This window comes from Crassostrea angulata, chromosome 7 (assembly GCF_025612915.1).
Source record: "Crassostrea angulata isolate pt1a10 chromosome 7, ASM2561291v2, whole genome shotgun sequence".
Taxonomy (NCBI): domain Eukaryota; kingdom Metazoa; phylum Mollusca; class Bivalvia; order Ostreida; family Ostreidae; genus Magallana; species Magallana angulata.
The window spans coordinates 8,942,172-8,964,935 of NC_069117.1; the positions used below are offsets into that span (position 1 = coordinate 8,942,172).

Here is a 22,764-nt window from a genome sequence, read left to right on the forward strand (position 1 = left end):
ATTTCCTCTCTTTCATTTCAAATTTTACATGGTCCCAAAAACATTGGGGGGGGGGGGGGGTGCAACTGTATGTTAATTTCCTTTTTTATAAGTAAATCCAAGAAAAATATTTGCTGGAGAAAACGTGTGCTGGAGGGGGGGGGGGCAGTCCCGTCCCCCTGTCCCTGCCCCCATTCCAACCCCCCCCCCCCCCCTCCGATGCTAAGTGCCTGTTGTTTTCCTGTAACATTGATTTTGATTGTTCTCTCAATTATTTATTTAATTTTTTGGTGTAAAATCTAATGTACATAACATTTTAATCACTTCTGATCATATTTTTCATATAAAAATCGCATTTTTAAATTGCACCATATATCAGTTCGAAGTTCCTCCAAATAGCTTTCGAATTTCCTCCCAATCGTTTACCGATCCCGATGGAAAGTTGATTCACGCATGCGCACATCCTGGTTATAGTGCCTGGTTATGGGATATAAAAAGTACCCTATTCTATACCTCCTTAGATGGAAGCAAAGATTAAATTGTTTTTGTCGTCAAAAAGACACGTTTGATATACTTGTGTACATCGAGTATTTGATATAACAAAGTTCGTATAGGACAGATTATATTTCAGTCAACGTTGTTGTCTTTTATGTTGCTGAGATGACTGCACCGCTGTAGTTGCTAGGGACTCGACATGGGAGACTCGAATTATTCTAAAGCCTACATTCAAACGCTAATCGATGAACTGAAGACCTCAAAAATATACACAGATCTCCAGTGCGCTGCGCAGGTATTTCTTTCAAGTGGATCTCATATTTGATCGCAGAAAACGCGATTACAAATTTGAAAATAAAGACTTTTATCAACAGTGATACAGTCTGACAGTGTGTAAATATATACATTCAAGTATTGGGACTTCTCTTGCTGTATTTTGATATTGATTTCAGATTCTCTATGCATGAATTGTCAGATATACGCTTAAATGAAGACTCATCTACATGTTTCAACATTGCATGATTGCAATTTTATCAAAATACACAATATTGACATTAGGAACACAAAATTGAAATCTTTGACATTCAGACCAGTTTGATCACCTGTTACCGCGTGTTACAGATAGCTCAGTAGGGAGAGACCTGTCACTAGAGATTCAGGGAGCTTAAGCATATCAACACTTCTAATTATGAAATGTATTATTGAAGAAGTCATGTGTGATATAAAGTATCTTCTTCTTCTTCCGTTAAGGGGTTGACCTCATTGACTGATCTTTTAAGAGATGTTGTAATTAAATTAGATTAAAATATTGGATTTTTTTAAAAGGGAGAATATAATTAAGATATCAAAGCCTTGATATAAAATGAAATGTTTACTCTTATTTAGAGTCTAAAATAGACAAATTACCAATCATGGAAAAGAAAAAGACATGCCAATAAGAATACCGCAGTAAATATATCATTAGCAATAACCAACATAAAGCATATCAAAAATATATAGTTTGAATGAGAATATTGACAGTATTAATTCAATTTAAAATTATCAACATTTTAGGTAGAAATAGCAAAACCTACTTTGAGATTGTCAGAACTGAAGAAAGGTGTGCTCAATGGACTTGTGAATTCAGGTATATATATCTGAACATATCTTTATGATTTTGCTATATTCACTGATATTAACAAGCTTTACAAGTATTCTTCTAAACAACCATTTTTTGGTCAATGCATCAGATATAAATTTTCTCATATAACAAGATTTTAAAAGACCACCAGATAATATCACATTATAATGCTGTATGTTTGGTTGGTTTTGTTTTTCAAAATAAGCCACAAATAAATCTTAAAATTTGATATGAGTCATTGATAGCTGATCTGTTAATGTTAAACTATTAAATTATATTCTGAATTACAATTGTACACTTTTTAAATTCATTTTTATTCATATTAATTTCCATATCAAAATAATTAATACCAATAATTTGCATCACCTTTATCAGAGGATGAAGGCTACATGTATGCCTGTCTACTACACTAAAGAGAACAATTTGATTGCTGTGATATTTAGGTTGGGATAGAAAACTCAGGAATGCAATATACAGGTTTCTTCAAACACACCCTAAACTCCAGTTTCCGAGCCCTCCACCTGAGCATTTAAAGGAACCACTGGTCTTTCTTAGAAAAGCCCAGGTAAGGCTTGTTTATCTTATTTAATCTTCCTATCTATATTTAGTATGTAGACACATAACTTAAAAGATAAGCGTTGTGCAGAATTTTTATTTCCATGAATGCATGTTTCAGAGATTTAGATGTGTTCTTTTTTTTGCATAAAAAAGCAAGCATGGGAGAAGAGGATTCTGAAGAGTTTAAACAGCATGTGTACAGACTTGAACATTCCTTTGGCCAGAAAGGTAGATCCATTCCTTTAAAGTATATTTTGATGGGAGTTGATAATTTGAATATTGTTTATGTCTATGTACCTTTATATCATAACTATACTGACTTCTTTTTAAGTACATGTACTCCTATATTCTTGATGTTTTATCAATTTATAAACAGGGTTAACAGAATCCTGTTTCACAAACTGTACAAATTTAAGTAAGAGTTTTGAATTCATTTTTTTTCCTTTTGCTTGATTCAATAGAGACCTGAGAAAGAGCAAAAGGAATGGACACAGAAATGGACAGAGCTTGGAATTGATGGTCCAGGTATGTATAACACGAGACATTAGGTGACACAGGTACTGTACATGTAATACATCGCACCTTGGCAGTTTGTCTCACTGTAGTCTTGTGGTTTGATTGCATTTACAATGTTTTAGAGAAATTCTATGAGCTTCCAAGTTAAATTATGAGAATGCTAGTTAAAAGATCATGTATGTATTACCAACTTTAAAACTGCCTTTTATTGAATGAAATGTCAAAACTACAACAACATGTGATTGATTCAATAAATGTTTTCTTTTTTCTTTTGAAATATTTGAAGTTATAAAAAGTAAGTGAAAAATCAGTTGACCTATAGGCTATGGGAGTGTTGATAACATTATTGGGTTGCTCTGCCAGCCTTAAACATTACATGTATATCTAGCTGCTGAAGAGATAGAAAATATTTTTGAACAATGCTTTTATTTTACTTGCTAAATAATGATTAACATCTGGTTTTTGGATGGTCACAGAATGCTCAAAATAGGAATTTAAGGTAGTTACTGTCATTCACACAAATGTGGAGTTAATTATCTTTAATTTTTCCAAAAATAAATCTTGATATCATTTTACATTTATCATTTTTCAAAAAAAATAAAAACAAATGTTGCGTTTATGCCTAGCTGTCCATTCCTTTGGTCTTGTTTTTTATTAGATTGTGAAGAAAAAGCTATTACTGTATGTATAGTTCCATTTATCAATTTAATGATATTTTATATACATATTGTACAGGTTATTATGTACATACAAAACAATGTTTCATGAGCCACTTATTCACGTTTAATCTTAGTACCTCAATTCTTTATCATTTCTTCATTTATTGCATTTGGGTAAAAAGAACACAGATACATGCAAATGACATATGTATATTAAGTAAATATTTTTTTTTATAAAACTATTTAACCAAGCAATTACAAAAGAGAATGTTGTTTAGATTTACATAAGTAGTACTTTTCAGTCCATTTTGAAAAGACAGAGCCCAAAGATGCCTCTGTGAAAGGTAACTTGTTATGGGGATCTGCATGGTTCAGTGCCTGGTAGTAGTCGGGTTCTATCAGTAACGCCATTGGATGGTCTGGTTCCTATCCATAGCCATATTAGACTGGTTCCCATCAATAGTCATAGAATAGGCTTTATCTGCAAATAAAACTATTTAATCTGTACTCTACTTTTTAAATACTTGTGAACATTAGATAGAAAATTTAAATGTAGTTGAACTCCTTTTTTATGCTGTTAATTGAAATAAAAAACTCATTGGAGACATTCTTGTGTATATGCATGGTTTGTGATATGCAGCTTCTATAATCTTTAGTCAAACTAGTTAATTTCTGCATTATGCATTGATGTTTTAATTTTTGCTTAATTTTGATAATATGATGGTATCATTCCTTGCTGCAAGCCTCGCCTAATTTTGTAAAAATTGATTTAAAAAAGAATATGGTATGTAAGGAAACAATTTACTTACTTCAAACATTATCAGACAAAGAAAGTTAATAATGACTTGTTTCTCTGGCTCCACAACATCATGCTAAACATCAATTTTTCATCATGTAAAAGGTTTTGCTGCCACATCTTATTGCCATATATTGAAAAGGGGAATAATATGATCTTAAGTTTAACTTGAAAATCAAATTATTTCCCTTTGCAAGTCTTTTAATAAAAATTAAATGCCTTTTTGTCACATTGTATTTGATTTTCAGACTGAGAAACTAATGATCAATTTTTTTTTTTTTGCCGTACAAAGCATTATCATAAAGAATTCCAAGAAGTGTCACATGTCTCAGAATTGTAGCTTCATGTATGCAAATAAATTCAATAGGTCATATGTGTGTGGAAATCAATATTTTTCTCACTTGTACACTTACTGGAATATAATTTTAGTCTTTCAGTGCACTATATTTTTTAGTACAAGGTAGTAATTTGAATTAAAGATATCTTAAATTGAACCCGGGTGAATATATTTTTATGTGGTATGCACATGCAACTGAAGGAACAGATCATTGTTTTCAGATGCAGATTTTGGGTGGGAAGCATGCCAAGGATGTGCATGTATGTAAGGATTTCAAATCACCAGTGTTACTTTACTATTTATTCCAATATAAATCCAGTTTGCAATTTGATTCAGCAAAAAAGAATTGAGTTTTATACTCACAACATAGTATTGGGTGTTTTGGACCAAATCTTGCTGTTGGAATTTTTGTTCCTCATATTGAAGTTTGGAATTTTTTTCATTAGACTTGCATGTAATTTGACTTAATTAGTTGTTTCAATACTTGTGATATGTACATACATGCCAACTTTTGATAATCTTCATGGGGGATTTTTCGCGAACGACATTTTTCATGTCTACAAATTCGCGACATTTAGTTGTAAAAATATAATTTGTCTTTTTTTTTTATGTTATAAGAATTTATTCCATATATCCAAACAAGCTAACAAATATAAAACAAAAAGGTTTATTCTTTAACAACAAATGTAAAACTTTCAACAAATGTGCTTAAAATTCAGGTCCATGTTAAAAGAATCTGCAGCCAGGAAACATATGCTCTCTTTCTTTAGAAAATGGCCTACAAAAAATATGATACATATATATTATTAAATGCAGTGTTTGTCATAATGTTAATTGTTATTATACAAATGGTTTACAATACACTTAACAATTTATTGTACTTACCTTTATCTTGGTCCACATTTTTTCCAATGCAAAATGTTTGCATTCCGACTTCTGATTGACCTGAAGCATGGATGCATTTACAGGTATGCCATTCGCTGTAGCCACCATGGTTAACGCTAGAAAAATAGTTACGCTGAGCTTAATTAAATTCTTTAAACAGTTTAAAGACAAACAAATTTTAAAGGAATTTTTAATCATAGTAAACTTTTAAGTGAAAATGTTTTTACAAACCATCAGGCATCACTCGGAAACATTTATCGGTAGTGATTTACAAGCGATCGGTGCTGTCAGTTCTTTATCTATAAAACAATTAACTTCGATCGCCTAGGTCGTTCTCTGTGTGTACAATACATGCCGATTAATTACTATCAACACACGCTCTCAGTTAACTCCAATTAACCTCCCACCACATGTTCACACATCCCAAATCACGACTTGTGCCCCATGTAAACAGTAATGGCAACCCTAAATCCCGATTTCTGATTGGCTGGCCAAACAGAAGCCGCGCGAGATATAATATTCATGTCGGAAATCGGGGTATCTTGTCGTAATATTTACGAAATCGGGATTTCTGTACAATTTACAAATCCCGATCGGGAAATCAGGATCAATGCTTCAAATCGGGAAAATCCCGACTAGATCGGGAAGGTTGGCATGTATGTATGTATATAATTGTAAGGTATCATTGATAATTTGATAGTCTTACAAAAGTGTATAACTTAGAATTACATAAATTCTTGTTATTAGTATTGGTTCAGGTTTATTTATTGATAATTTAAAGCCAATTTATATTGGATAAATAAGCTAGACCTTTAGCCTTCAAGAGGCATAAACTATTCAATATTTTCCCTTTTATCTTAGGAACTAGATTTGAGGTCAGTATATTGGCCAATTTTGATGTATAAGATCTAGATCTGTGAGGGAGGGAACTTATTTACTTTATTTGAACCATACAAAAAGTATAATCCATTCATTTAACATTTTACTCCTGGATGTTTAGCAGACAAAATAGAGGAGCATTGATACCTCTACTGAGATATTCTAAAATGATGAGGTTCATTTGGATCATAGTTTGAAAATGAATTTTATAAATATTGTAAACATCTTCAAAAGATATAAATATCTTCTGTAAGTACATGTATCTGCAATTATTTTCATTCTTTGCAGGAAATTGTATGTATACTCGGGTGACTATTAAGGCCCATGGGTCTCTTGTTTTACAGATGCAGAGTTTATGTACACAGATATATTGATACAAAATTGTTATGATTTTCTTAAGAATTCTAAATTTGCTGAACGATGCTGTTATTTGTTGATTATTTTCAGAGTAATTATTATTTTAAAAAAGGGAATTTTTGTTGCAAGTATGGTATAATTAAGTCAATTTATATCTTAATTTTCATCCTTATATCAAGTTGCTTAATAAATTCATTATGAAAGGAGCAATATCATGAACATTTTATACTTCTGCTCTAGATCTAAGCCAGTTCCGTCCTGTCTATGCCCCCAAAGACTTCCTGGAAGTGATAATAGGTCTTCAAAACCCAAACTATCATGGATCCGACACACCAGGGTACGTAATCTATAAAGGATCACTGGCTCAACCCTCCTCTGGTACATCCTAATATATTGGTTTCCTTATGTCTAAACTTATCTGTCTGAGGATTTATTAGATATGCATTGCATGGACACAAATTGTAGTGTCTTGGCCAAATATGGCAAACATTAAATCTGAATACTTTATACAGGGTTTTTTTACGCCCCGTGTTATTTTCGCCCTTTAATAATTACAAATGGTTTCACCCCCGTCTTGAATTCGCTCAGAAGCAGAACATATATATTTTTTGCAATATAGAATTCGCCCAGTCTTAAATAATTTGCCCTTTGACAACGAGGGGGAAAGGGGTGAAAATAAAACAGGGGCGAATATTTTCCTGTATACAGTATACAAGCTAGTTGTTACTAAAAGGACTATTTACAGTTAAAGTCAAATTTGGTCCCCATAAAACAACATACAAAATGTTTCAGGTACTTCGTTTTTTTAAGTGGAAGAGTTGACATAAGATATTTTTCATCAATTTATTACTTGTATATTGGAATCATTTGTCACCAAAAATGATACCAGCTAATGTGCTTTTGTATTAGAGTTGACGTAAGATCTTTTAAAATCAATGTATTCAATTTATTTTCCTCTTTGGCAGTATATTCATTAAAAAATTGTTTGTGTTGCAATACATTTTAAGTAAAAACATTCATTTGACATTTTCCTTAAGGGAAACAGTGTACCATGGTAGATTGTAAAAGAAAATTGTTCATTTCAGCAATGAACCTTGGATAGATCCATCTTTGATGAAGATGTATTGTTTTTTCAGGTCTTTGCACAATGTTTCTATTTAAAAAATTTGATTAAAAATAAAGTGAAAATTTAATGCAAAGCAGGGAAAAGTTTACTTATGATGTCAAATTCCTAAATGTAAATATGTAAAAGGCATCAAGACCAAATTGAAAATCAAGTAATGACAATTATAAACTTTGTATCTATATTTTTATGAAATTTGATTTTAATGTAAAGGCAGTTAATGTTGATTAAAATGGGGGGGGGGGGGCATTTATTTCACCCCTTGTCATACACACATGTATAGTATATTGCTAACCAGGTTTTATTTTTTTGGCTTGTGAGTAAATTTTGTGAGATTTGCAAGAGCCTTAAAGGTTGTGAATATTTAAGGCACAAACCAGTTGGTAATTGTTTGAGATTGTAAATGTAGGTTTATTTTGTAAAATAAGTCACTGCAAGCTACTTTACTATAGGTTAATAAATAGTGAAGAAAAGTAGTTGTGAAATAAAAATAGTCCAATCTTTATATTGCAAGAGCAAATTTTTTAATCAATAAACTTTCTTAGATCTTAATGGAAATTTTGCAATATATGAATTGAAAAATCTATGTTGATAAGTAAAACAGATGGATTTCCTATTTAGTAAGTTCCTTTGTAGTCTGTACAATCATAAGTATAGACATCATAGAAGAAATTAGAGGGGTTATTCTGAGAAAAAGGATTAAGAATATGTCTCGAGAGATATTTTCTTTAAGAGAAATATGTTTTTGAATATAAGAGATAGGTATTGATTTTTGTCAAGTGAAATGGGTTTTTTCTCTTTCTTGGAAGCTGTCAAAAAATCATGTCTCAGTTTATTTGATATGATGTATGTGATGTCATTTCAAATCAATGATGTTGTATTCTCTTTGTCAAACTTAATGTTTTTTTTAATTTTAAGGAAGAGCTGTGTACCCAAAAGTATTGATATTGAGAAAATCAATCTCCAGAATTAAATGATCTCATACATTAATTTTTTTTACTTTTGACTATATTCACAGATTTTATCATCTCTGGGGTATTGTGCAAGTTCCATTAAAAGTGAAAGACATTGATGAATTGGTGAGTTTGACAGGAAGTGTTTTGAATCCCTCATAATGAGTTATCATACATGTGAGAAATCCCCATAACTTTTCAAACATGAAACGGCTGTAAAATGCAATTAAGTTTTGTGAGAGCTGTATAAATTTTTTTGATTATGGTTTTGGCTGGGGGTTTCTTTCAGAGACTTCAATACAGTGACATGTCAATCAATCAATGCCAGTCGGGAATTGACGACGCTCAAGATATTCCATCGGAACTGTTCGAGCAGGAAAGAGTCAAACTCGGCAAGAAAGGTATATAACAACCAATCAATCTTCCTCGAGAAGCAGGAACATACGCTCTACCAATTGAACAGCTGATCAATTTTCTGGATAAACTTCTTAACACATGCAATAATGCATGGTCTTTGGTACAATAACTTTATTAATCTCTTTATTAGTAAAATATCCATAGTAAATTTTTTAAATTGCTTTGGTGTAATTACCTTGCAATTCTTTCTCTAAATAAATCTTTAAAAAAAATTTTTGGAATGTCAGAAACAATTCATTATTGTACCCAACATTTTCAGTATTCTTAGAATTGAATACATTTAATGCTTTAGCATTTGCATTATTCTTAGAATTAATATTGATTATGCTTTTTAATATTCTTACTATCAAAAGCAATTTTCGGTAATGCTTTGGATGCTTTTATTCAATAAAGTACATGTATCATGAAGGGTTTGGCAGTATGCCAGTTTCCAATCTAAAAACTTGTGATGCATAAATTATGACTTAATTGCCATGATTGTCTTCATTTGCTACTCTAAACTTTTCCTTATTAAACAATGAGAACAATTTCATGTAATTTTGATACAAATTCAATGTACAAGTATATACATTGTACATGTAAAATACCCTCTTTTGATTTTATGAAACATGTGAGAAATTGTCAATCATTTACTGGTAATGGTAAAAAATGCAGGTCTGGGATTTTAAAACTTTTAAAGGATGGATTGGCTTTCTTAATTCAAAGCATAGAAAATAAGATGGCTGAAATTCAGTAGATTCAGTAGATGTAAATAAAACATGTCAATAAAAGACAAGGAGTTTGTTTGTCTGTCCAATCTGATACTTATTCATTTCTTCACCAGCTTGCTCTCCCTAGCTGCTTTTAATTAAATTTCTGCCTGATGCAGAAATCTCTATTCACCACTTCAGATAAAATGTTAATGTAACAGGGGGTCAAAAAAGTGAAGTCTCGACTAGGACTGGAACTCAGCTTTGTTTCTAGCATATGAATCGTATGCCAGCACTCTAACCACTGAGCTATTGAGTCTAGACAATATATTGACTGACAGCTAGCTAGCTAGCTAGTACTGTCACACACCTGTTAACCTGGTGACATTCATTTATATTCATTTCAGTTATCAATACAAATCATGGTCCTCTTGCTCAGGAATTTTCCAAAAAAGGTTGTCCCACCAGCATGCGAGCCACACTGTGGTGTCAGATACTGGCCGTTGAGTTGGACGAAATTGTAAGAATTTTAAAGTTATTTTTCTCTTTGTTATATTTGATTTTCGAAATAAATATTTATAAATGAGCAGATTTTATTCAAATTGTGTGTACTGGACAAAATTTAGTTGCAATGTTGAAGTACAAGTACTTTTTTTTTTTTTTTAACAGGATATCCTGTATTATGAACAACTGAAAACCAATGTTTTGCAGCATGACCTTTTGGTGGACAGTCTACTTTACAAGGTCAGATATTTTTGTAAATTTACAATTTTTGGTTTAACTTACATTTTATCCTGAAAAGTTGTGTTTTTACTGATTTTATATGTGAACCTAAAGTGTGACATTGAATATTTTTTTTTTATCCTGATCAGCGGAAGATTTTCTTTGGAATTATTGTCTCTCCATATTGTTATTAATGCATCTAGATCTGCTATCCTTGCATGTGTTAGAAACATAGATTAATAAAAAAAATCGAAGCTTTTGAAGTGAAGGCATGGGGGAGAAAATTGACAAAAGAATAATCTGTATGTCACAACAAAGCTTTTCATTCGTTTGTATGTTTTGAGATAAGGAATGTTTTCTATCAGTTCATAGAATTATGTTGTTGAGTCCTTACATTCATCTCCTGATAGTAATCTTAACGATTTTTGTTAATGTCAAAAGAGGAAACTATAAAGGAAACCAATTCCATCAAATAGGAATATGATAAGGCATTATATGCCCATTATTCTTACATTATTTATTATTAAAATGTTGTCTAAAACAAGCAGCGTTTGTTAGAGTTATGTCAAAACAGGTACTTTAATATCATATAATAGTTTAATTAATGACCAATCAATCAAAAAATTCACACAAAAAATATTAAATGTGAAAATGTTATCCAATAACTATTAATACAACACTGTGTGCTTCAGATAAAATGATTTAACAAATAGAACTAATAGACCACTAAATTTGACAAAATTATTGGGGAAAATACTGTGGTTTAATTCATAAAAATTATTTTCTTGGATTTCGTTGTTGGGTTGATCGAAGAAATTGAAATGCTCATTAAAGTGCAATATATCTATATAATAACATATTGTACTAGCCGGGTCATTGGCAATGAATTTTTGTGTCTATAAAACTGTGATTTTCACTTAATCCAATTAAATCAATGCCATTACAATTTTTGTCACTCAAACAGGATGTAAAGTTGACTGCGACCAATGACGACCAGTATTTTGTGTTTGAAGATTTCCTGTATCAGGTAATAAGAGTTCTTCCTCTTTGAATTGCAATTTATTTCACTTCGTCGATCACTGAGTTGCCTCTTTAAAAATCATTGTGCCTAAATGGAAGAATTTATATATTTTCATTTTAACAGAAAGAAAAGTTGCTTAGTGCTAGCATTTTCTGTGACTTTTATCGCAGGCATTAAATTAATTTATTTGAAGAAGTATTTTATTCAAGTATATAGATACATTGAAATGGATTATCGCAGGCATTAGACTTCAACATATATATATATTTTGTACTTTCTTTGATAGGTTTTGTTACCGTTTTCAAGAGACACCTATGTTTTGAATCACTTTGACTATAACAGCGCTAGTCCTCCAAAGTCCTACATTAGAGGGAGGCTGGGAATGGATGAGTTCGCCGTCAATTATCCCCCAAACGGTGTCATACCATTCCATGGATTTGCTATGTATGGTATGTTACCCTCTTTGTCCAAGAATTATTATTCATTCAGGATAACAATTAATTTGTTGAACTGGAAGTATTTTGAAAGTAAAGAATAGTTATGGTTTGTTTCATACTGTCAATATACCCACTAAAAACATTAACAAAGTATTTTCGTTTTTTGGTGGGGGGGGGGGGGGGGTTATCAGAGTATTAACAATACCATGTTTATTTGCAAAGGTTAGAGAGAGTGTAACTGTAATAAAATTGAAAAAAAAAATTTCATGGTTAGAAGTGTTTGAAAGAAATCCCCATCAACCTGTAAGTCATGTTTCATGCTCCCCTACCTCCAAAACTTTTTAATCGAGAATAAGGGGGTTCTTCTTGATCATATGAGCCAGTGTTGGGATATGTATCTTAATAACTGATTTGACTTTAAATGAATATGGGGTCAGGTTGTATGGTACCACAGTTGTATAAAAGCATCTTTTCTCCTGGAAAACTGAATATGTATATAGTAGCTGTCCCAGGTTGAAATTCTATGCATGACCCTATCAAATGATGTCTAAGAAATGATGATTCCCGATTCCATATATCTTTTATCCAATTACCACTTTGTTTGGTGAGGATCGCCTATTTGTGTTAAATAATTGCTGAAATTGGTTTGAATTCGAATATAAAGTGGGTTATCTCTGTATGATTGTTACAGGTATTTATTTAGACATGTTATGTGATATGTAAAGAAAGATAGCATTAATACAAAAGTAACAAAACTATAGGGGGAATCTACTACACTATATATATTGTTAAGTGTACTTTATTGAGCAATTTGAGCCATTTTTCATTGGGGGGGGGGGGGGGGGTGTCATTGATGAGGTTGGGGTTGGATGGGGGAATATTATAAAGGAGAAGTTTATGTATGACACTGGTTCAAAACCAATTCAATCATGCTATGATGTAACAAGGGATTCTCTCTTAATTACCCACACTAATCAAAGTGTTAATCTTTATCTGTAAAACAAAATTAACAACCCCCCTACCTTGTCTAATTTACAATGGAACTACATACAATATTCTCATCATATGCTAAAATAGTGGCTGCAAAATGAATTTTAGATCTCTAATTAAAGTCAATAGAGAAAGCTTAATTTACCATAGTAGCCAGGAAACTGGAATAAATCAGACATTGTTGTCAAGACTTGTGTTATAGGGGTTTTGCAGATAGACTATGATATATTAAAGTAATTTCAAAGACCCTTTGATGAATTATTAGACATCAGTGCATCAGCACCACGAAGCTTATGCTACAGTGTATACCCTCCTTTGTTAACCTGACCTAAGACAGTGGTCTTGTTTGAACGTTTCTCCGACCTTCACAGAGACAAGGACAATGAGACATGTCAATCAATATCTTAATGTGTTTTTTTAATTTTGTAATGGCCAGTAATTAGACCCTAGTTGATATTAACTGTCTCCCTATCAGCTACTGTAATGGAAATTAACTCATTGTAAAATAGTTTTATTTGACCTATCCTGTATGAATTCTGGTCCAGTGGGTATGGCTACAGAGCTTCAGGCAGCTGGTGGGAATCCCAAGGGATAAACAACCAAATATCCATGGTTTCTCCTTAATCCTGACATAATGTTTATTTCTCATTGAATAATTATTGTCAAGGTTTCAGAATTTACTAAAAAGGTTAATGCAGAGTATTATGGGCAAATATTTTCAACAATAAGAAATCTGACTGTAGAATATGCACTCTATTAAAGCTGTTATGAAGTTTGTTAAACTTGACACTTTATTGCTCAAACGATACATCACAATCAATATGTGGCAAAATAGTTTGCAGATTATACAATTTTAAACTGATGTTTTACATTGAACCATTTGACATCATTCATCAAATTCGTTTGTCATGCAAAACTGTGTGTAGTAAAATTTGATGCCATTAAGAAATGATTGGAATGACAGTGCTTGGATTCTTATTTCCCAAAAGTACACTTTAGAGGCAAAAAGTTGTCAAATTTCCCATTCAGCATGGTTGATTTCTGATTATTTTGATAATTGAACAAAACAGTTTATGACTACCATAAATATTGTGGGTGTTCCATGAAGCCCCGTCTTTCGTTGACAATTAACAAACATGAACGCTGCATATCTGATAATCAAATAAATTGCAAATAGTTCACAGTCTTCAAATAGTACGTAATTTGCAGAATCAAAATTTAATCCTGGTTTAGTCTTTATATATATTTAAAAAAAAAGAATTTGTCATGCATTCATTATACTGTGTAAATTCATCTTTCTGATGGAAAAATCGGCTAAATCAATTTTAAGTTAAACGGTGTTCTTCTCTAAAGTACCGGTAATGGTAAATTTTTTGGCTGAAATAGTTCGATAATTTAAATATCAAAAGAAAAAAATGTCTGCTTGATGTTACCTACGTGTTTTAAAGTAAATCAATCAGACTTTGAAATGTCTTTTTCAATGTTGCTGCTAATTATTTTGTTTTTCATTTACTTTTACTGATCTCTCTGGCCCCTTAATTCCTGATGTACTAACCGTTCATATCTAATGGTTTTTAAGACAAGGATGCACATCTGAGCTTGATAACTAAATCAATTATTCATAGGGCCAAAATTAATCACCAACACAATATTGAAGCATGTTTAGGGTGCTCCATAGAGACATGAAGAAAAAGAACCTTGGGGGTGTGTGATTATTTTTGCAGCTGTGTGGAAGGGAAAACTCCAATAACATCAAACAACATTTGAATTATTGAAACATGGCCATACATTGATATGCAGTCTGTATTTAGGTTCACTGTCCTGAAACAAACCACGTCAGCAAAGATTCTCTTAAAAAGATTCTCAAAAAGAAAAATTCTGATTGGAAGGAAAATTTACACAGTTTTGAACATCAATAATTAGGTCTTTTGCCTCTATGTGGAAATACCCGTCAATTTTGTACTGAAGGTTTTTTCCTCCCTAACATGTTTTCTTTTTAAAATGAAAAAAAATGAATAGAATCTTTTATAGAATTTTGAAAATGATATGTGCAGTTGACCATTGATTTAAAAACACCTTTCAAATATAATTACCGGTACATAGTTTACATCACTTGTTAAAAGATATATAATGCGAAATCTAATGTATTTCCGAAGTTAATAATATAATTATTTTTTTTATACAAGTACCATTTAATAAAAATTTTTCGATGTTTATTTAAAAGAGAAATCATTAGAATGATGGAGAGACCCATATAATAATTGTTAGGGAACAATTACTAGTACTTATGGTGAAGACCTCGTAAGTTGTCAGATCTTGAACCTTTTGTATTTTTTGAAATACAATAAAATATGTACAAATCAAAAGTTTTCATTGTTTTCTATCTTATCTATCCATTCATAAGAGATTGTTTTTATTTTTTTAATAATGTGACAATCCTCTATTGTTATCAGTCCAAGCAATACTAACCACGTTAGCCAGTTGGATGGAGAAATGTTAGATAGTACACATAAAGCTGCTGTGATTTAGGAACATATGTTTGGTGCATTTCTTCATGACACCGACTTTCAAATCAATTGTTGCCAAGAGCATCCTCCATCTCTCATGTTGTAAAATAAGGACCGGTTGCACTTGATGTTCACATAGGTGATAAAATGTGAAAGATCCCCAATTATATCATAAAAAAGGTGTAGTGCATGTAAGTTAGTTGTTTGTGGGGCTCTGTTGTATATCTGCAATCCACCAGGTTTTATACGCAGCTTGAGAAATGGGACAATTGGAGAACATTTTGGCAGGTCTGGTAGATATGAATTATGGTAAATTATAATCCTACCTGATGCTGGGGAGAACATTTAGCGTTGAAATAATCTGTAGCAGAAAGCCTTCCTATTGTGAATTGCGTTAATATGACGTAGTGTCGGTTCATGCGGTCGTTTGTCTTATACCCTATATCTCTCACTGTCTACTGGCATTACTTTAATGACAAGGCATGATCTGTTTCATATTAATTCAAATATTTTATGAAATGAAATCTGTTAGAAGGAAATTTCCTGGATTTAGGATCATATAAAACTATTGAAAACAATATTGATTTAAGAAGACATCCTTAAATATGTTTAAGAAATTTAGTCTAAGCAGGAAGTTTAAAAAATCCAATATACTGCTAAATGTTCTTTTATGCATAATTTAATAGTTGACCAATGCAAGACTAAAACTAAGAGAATGCCACCCAAACACCTGTTTCTATAAATATTACTGGAATCACATGGTCTTAGTTTTACTGTACTTTTTTAAAGAATAAAACCTGTTTACCGGATGTCCAACGGCCAATTTAAAAGAGATACAGATATTACAATGACAATAGTCTGTTATTTTCTGAAATTTGAACCCTTTTATTGTATTGAAATATATTCTGTTGTAAATTTTTTGAAGTGTATTGACCTGCTTTAGAAGACAAGCTCTATATAAAGATACAGGGAAATGTTAAAGTATATGTTTCTTTTCTCAATAACAGTTTATAACTGAACAGTTAAAGCTCTCTTAAAATTTAAGGTAGTTCTGATGGGTAAAGGTTGACCACACAGCCTCCTTAAACTAAATACATCCATCTCAACTCAATATCATTAAATACACTGTCAGTTTCCTCTTTTTTTTTGGGGGGGGGGGGGGGCTTTTTTATGATCTACAATAATGTGTACAGGTTTTTAGAATTTTTAATTAAGATAAATAGATATTCTCAAAAGCTTCAACTTATTCATCTTCAAAATTCTTTCGCTTGTAATATCCTATTTATATATTGTGAAATAATTATTTGAGATGACACCAAGAGCTATGGTAGCCAGATGTCCACTCATTTCCTGAATATAAACCGAAAGGGGAAGGACATGATTTAATTATTCTTTTATTTGATTGCTGAGAAATGACGCATTTAAGACCGAGAATATTAGAATGAGTTTTACAGAAACAGCTGGCGTGTATATATGTGAATGGATTAACGACTCCTACTTTTAATTACCCCATATAAGACGCCATTCTGTCGACCTAAAATAACAAGAGTTTTGTTAATTCATTTTTAAATGCATTTGCCTATCCCGAATGTTTTATACCAGATGTGACGATTGTTTGATAGAACACAGAGCTGTACTATAAGATGTCCTTCAAATTATAATGCATGAAAAATCCTACCATTCTGTATAAAATTCATATTCATCTTATCCATTAACATAATACGACTCCCCATAAATCACCGTGTGCAACAATAACGTTGTTTCCTTTGCTGTCGTTTCAGTGGCTCCAATGTGTTTCCTATATAAGGAAACCATCACCCTGTATTACGTCTTTCGGGAGATGTACGTCCGGTATTTCTTCAGACTGCACAGTATTTCCTCTCACCCACAGGTATAGTTACAGGGGGTGAACTCCACACGTCCCGAAGAATACACTTGGAGACAAACTTCTGTTTATACATATAATAAGGCAAAGTGCTAGGAAGAACAGCAGACGTGAAAACCGAGAAATTCCTCGATAAACGGACCTTGTTCATTTGGTCAAATTTGTATTACACGTTGTATGTCTGTCTGCCGTAATGGTTTGAAACTCTTTTATGTAATATAAATTCAATGATTTTAAAGATTTATGATAGTTTTATATAGTTAACACAATACTGATCCGCGCCAAATTCAATAGAGGCAGCACATTTTATTAATCTAATTAAAATAAGACTATAACCATACATAACAGAGAGCGAGATGAAAGGTCTAATTTTAATTAAATCACACATTTTACTCAGGTATTTTCTTTAAAAAGGAACAAAGATTAAAAATTCGTACATTTAAACTCGCGATTTCCACAATTTAATATGCATGCATGTAATCATCAAAATAAAATGAGTTGAGTTGTCATTTTTAAGCAAACTCTTATCACGCATTCAATTTGAATCCGGTATAGCGCCACCTACACATATTCATTGAATTTGTTTTATGGTTATTTTGGACTCGGTCTTTGTAACACATTTCTTTCGAGAAATATACAAAAAAGTAACGTGTCACTCCTATATGCATACATGCTTTTCGCATACATTTCTACTGTCGATTCTTTGAAAATAATTTTGCTATTATATTAATTATTTCACGGTAGATTCTAAGAAATGAATGATTTGGTTTCAGGGTATCGTCGGTCTGAGCCTACTTTTTGAGTCACTTCTTCAAACACACGAATCCGATCTGTTTTTTCATCTTAAGTCTGTAGGATGTCAACCGTAAGTATATTTAGTCTTTTGTCTCTTGTGTAGATTATTACGTATTGATACGTATATTACGTAGTAATATCATCGCTGGCTCTCTACTAAATTACAAAAACAAGTGTTAATCCATTTTTTTTTTCAATCACAACATTTAAAACTTATGGCTTTCTTTTAGTTATTAGTGAAAATTTTATTAAAGTACAGTAAAACTTGCCTAAAACAAACTTGGATTTAGAGAAGTTTCGATTGTATAAAAGATGCATATTTTTCCTTATCACCTTTAAGACGTCATTTTCTAAGTTGTCATATTGAAATTTTCTTTTTTACGCCCACCCAGTAAATTAAAAATTTACCATACGACATCTAACGTTTTAAAATAAGACAGCTAACACTTTCTGATATGGGTATATATATTAAAAATATACTTTAAATTGTAAATACATTTTAGAAAAATTCAAGGATTGTGTTTTTCTGTCGTTTAAATGACCTACATTGCATGATATGATTTTTCAGTTTTTGTGGACGCTTGTAATTTTCTATAATAAAAAAAATGGACAATTTATAACGTTATTAATAAATATTTGGTATTACGATTATCTCTACGCGACACGCAAAAGAGAACACAGCTTTGATGCCTCGATTGGGGATTACGTAGATTCAATGATTATAGCATAGCGCCATAAAGTGCATATGCCCTTGTAATCACCCGCTTCCAGAAACTGGCGTTTTCATGGTATCAACCGCGAGCACATGCAAAGAATCCACGCAGTCGGCACGCGTCCGTCAATAAAGATAATGATGGCTGGATATACACACGCCTAAAATGTACCCAACGCACACAACAGAGGAAATCTAGCTGATTGACGAGGGGCACTGAATACTGACCTTGCATATTTTTGAAATTTATTGATTAATCTTGACCTAGATGATATTAATTATCTTGCAACTTGTACTTTGCTTGTTTAATCTAAAGCTGCCAGCCACGAGAATTGCTTTAAAGTTATTCGTAGATTATTACGGACACGAAAGTATTTCATAGTCGTGAAAGGAAGGGGTTTTAATTTTTCAGGAGGGAGGTGGATATATGCTGACACCCCATCAATCAGGGATCAATGTCAGGGGAATTCCATTCATGGAATTGTAAATAAAACATAATTAACCCTTCTATTCTAAACCATTTCATGTGATGTATTAATTGGCAACTCCAGTTATGAGAAGTTTTCTGTGTGTGGTGCTTAATCTAATGTTTTCTACTCTTTTTAAAATCAGTGTTTTGAATTGCGAAAAGTACCGGGTAAATAATTAATCATGAATAGGCCCCTCTCCACGCATAAAAACCCCTAAAAATACTGTTGGTTTTTTTTGGTAGACTATCATTTCATATTTCTCATAATGTATTACCCAATGCCCAGGTTTTAACGTATGTAGCACTACAATTACAGAATAGATCTGTATATCGTCACAACATCGTTCTGATTTGTCTGTCCCTCTGTCTGTAGACTGAAAGTGGCCTTCAAGTGGCTGGTGCGCGCCTTCTCCGGCTATCTGTCCAGCGACCAGGTCCTGCTGCTGTGGGACCGTGTCCTAGCCTACAACTCCCTGGAAATACTAGCAGGTAACCAGTGATTCATTCATTAGGATTCATTAGGACCGGGGAGGGAATTGGGTTTATATGCTGGCGAATGGAGGATCCTCTGGAAGTGTACTGCGACAGACACATGATTATTGCTTGTCTTGATTTGAATTCTATATTCTGAGCGCGTTCTATGACGAGTTTATGTAATAGAAAGTAATAATGATAACAACGTTATTAAGAGACTGGCAAACTTATGGAAAATAAGAACGATATAGACTAGTTAATATAGGATTTTTCAAAAAGCAATAAGCCAACTGTATGTTTTAGTTAATGTTTTCCCCCTCTCTTTCAGTGTTGGCTGTGGCTATATTCTCTTTCAGGAAAACCAACCTAATGAAGGTGCAGTCTTACAATGCGGCGGAGGTAATGTACCACGCTACACTCCTTATTATTATCCCTGTCTATGCGAAAGAAATGAGAATCTTTTGTTAACTGTACACCTTCAAATTACATTGGACCAACTGCAGCTATGTAAGGAAGGACAGAGTGACGACAGATTTATTTTGTCTATATCCATAAAATTATTCTATTCTCGTAGGTGTTCTTAGTTCTTGTTTAATTAACAGATGTTTTCACTGCAATTATCATTATTGTTTGTTTTGTGACTTAGATGCAGTATTCATTTCAAAACATCTACGTATCTCATTCAGTTGTTTTTTTTTATGCTTTCGACACCATGATTTTCAGTGCACTTCTCAAAACCACATTTAGAACGTAGAACATTGACAATTTGCTCTCTTGTTTAGGTTCAGATATCTTGTAATTATATTATTGAAGGAAAAAATACACCAATATACTTGGAAAAGTTAGAGAAACTAACATGAACCTGACCGAAATAAAACCGAACGACTTATTACGTGATGGTATGGTACATTGTACAATGCTGGGTTTTTTTTTTGATTTTGCAGGCGGTTCTGGCGGACTTGACAACATTGCAAGTGATCCCCTTGATTCAGCTAAGTCTTTTCTCCAAATGAGTGATCTTTTTACCGGATCCCCACGCTCTCCCAAAGGACCGGCCATAATGACAGGATCTGCAATGACATTAAACTAAAACATTATGCATTTTGTGATCAGTCATGGCGACGGATGAAGTAGTCCTGGTTTCATTATTGATAGTGATTCCATAGCCCTAGTATTAATGACTTCAGGTTTTGGATTTATTTTTACGAGTCGACGTTTCCAGAATGATAGTATAAGACAACAACGTATTATTTTTCATGATAATAAACTTTTGTTTTTCAATACTTATATTATTACAATCAAGAACAATTTGTATTCACCATGAATCATGATTTTCTGAAATGTACTAGAATTTGGACGTATAGATGGTGAGTTTAGATCCCCTTTTAACGATTAATTGGATTTTGATTGTCTTCAACACTTTGTGACATTCATCATGATGTCCATTTTATAATAGAAATGTCACACATGAGACGTTTTTTTCCTCTTTGCCTCGAGCCGCCTCAATGCCAGAGAAGAATAGAGGGGGGGGGGTATTGTTGTTCTATTAACAAGAAAGCGATTACAGCTGTAGCCACAGGATCGCATGATAAGTGGGAAACTAAGACTTCCCTTTTTAAAAGCTGAGGAGTCACGATGCAAAAATAAGATGGAGTCGCAGTGCGACAGTCTGTAAAGAAATAATTTTAAAGCCATTAAGCGGAAGTGATTTGTACGAAACACATTTACCACTTGCAACATTTTTAGTGTTTTAAATATATGTGTCAATATTAAATCTGGTTTCTGTGCAGTTTTAAAAATGAAAAAGAGGCACCTTAAACCAGTGATAGGCATATTTATATTTGTTGAGTTTTAACAGAATAGAAAAACGGTTTTAAGACAATATTATTCTCCAACTAACTTGCACTTTTGTGCAAACTGGTGTTTACTCTCGCTTTTTGTTGAAACCATACAGGCGTTGCGAGAGTCGCCAGATTTAGTCCCCGAAAAAGTGCAGTTACATGATAGGGTATTTTTGTAAATGACAGAAAAAGATATTTAATACAGTTCGAAAAACTTACAGAGAACACCAATCAAGTAAATATAGAATTACAAAGACTAATTATAACGTGGCAGGCATCAATATTTTGTCAGGGCTCGGCCCGACTGTCCACATGTAATTAGGGGAGGATAAACATTGTTTCCAATTACAAGGTTGTTTTTGACAATTAGTAGATGCAGTCATAACCTTTATTAGTAAGAAATTCATTTAAAAAAACTCAATAATGTATATTATTTGAAAAGCAACCCACAATCAATAAAGGGAACAAGAATAGTAAATTCTATGAATCGCTTAGATTTGCGTAGGCAAAGTACAATAGGCAGTTTTGTTTGATGACAATTGACGGAAGGGTTAAAGCAGTGATGATATTAGACGGTGTACCGTTCGCATGGTTCGTGGGTTATTTAATTCACTACAAGACTCGGCTACGCGCCAAATCATCCATTATTGAAGTCCTTTTGACTTTTCCAAAAAATCACTCACGGTTCTTCCAGAGACGGCTATTTATACAGTTATTATGAGGTAATAATAAACAAAGGCTGTTATACACCTATGTATATTTTATATCCGTACGCACTCAATCATCCCAAATCCAAATCCATACCATTTCTTAAAATAAGATATGTAGCCACGTTTCTCTAGTCCCAGAGAGGTACTATACACACCATAAATAGATTGTTTAATGTCCTGTCGAGATAATTTGAGGATTATGATGTTGACGGTGTTTTATGGTTCATCCAATCATTGAGTATTTATAGAACAAAAGTTACATGACTTATAATCCAGTAACCGCATTGGAATCATTAAAATTCGCAGTGGCTCAATTGTTATGGATTTCGCAAGTCCCATTCATCCGTGAATTTTCATTCTCAGCTACTTTTATTAAAACTAAGTATGAATTTATTCATCATGCAAATAAATCCAAAACTTGAACTTCTCATGAAGTT

The 22,764-nt window shown here is 32.6% G+C and overlaps 1 protein-coding gene across 2 annotated transcripts; it reads left to right on the forward strand.

The window, feature by feature from the left end:
- The first annotated feature begins 501 nt into the window (after positions 1-501).
- Positions 502-21,249, forward strand: LOC128155697 (TBC1 domain family member 19-like). Of its 2 annotated transcripts, XM_052817533.1 has the most exons (18): positions 502-769; positions 1,528-1,600; positions 2,038-2,159; positions 2,306-2,380; positions 2,614-2,677; positions 3,630-3,671; positions 6,822-6,918; positions 8,723-8,783; positions 8,947-9,058; positions 10,171-10,283; positions 10,433-10,507; positions 11,451-11,513; positions 11,794-11,956; positions 17,223-17,332; positions 18,100-18,191; positions 19,676-19,791; positions 20,105-20,175; positions 20,721-21,249. In XM_052817533.1, the coding sequence occupies exons 1-18, from the start codon at positions 674-676 to the stop codon at positions 20,787-20,789; spliced, it is 1,614 nt and encodes a 537-aa protein (XP_052673493.1). In that variant the 5' UTR covers positions 502-673; the 3' UTR covers positions 20,790-21,249. The 2 variants fall into 2 exon arrangements, with proteins under 2 accessions (XP_052673493.1, XP_052673494.1); XM_052817534.1 differs by lacking the exon at positions 3,630-3,671.
- Positions 21,250-22,764: the final 1,515 nt, after the last annotated feature.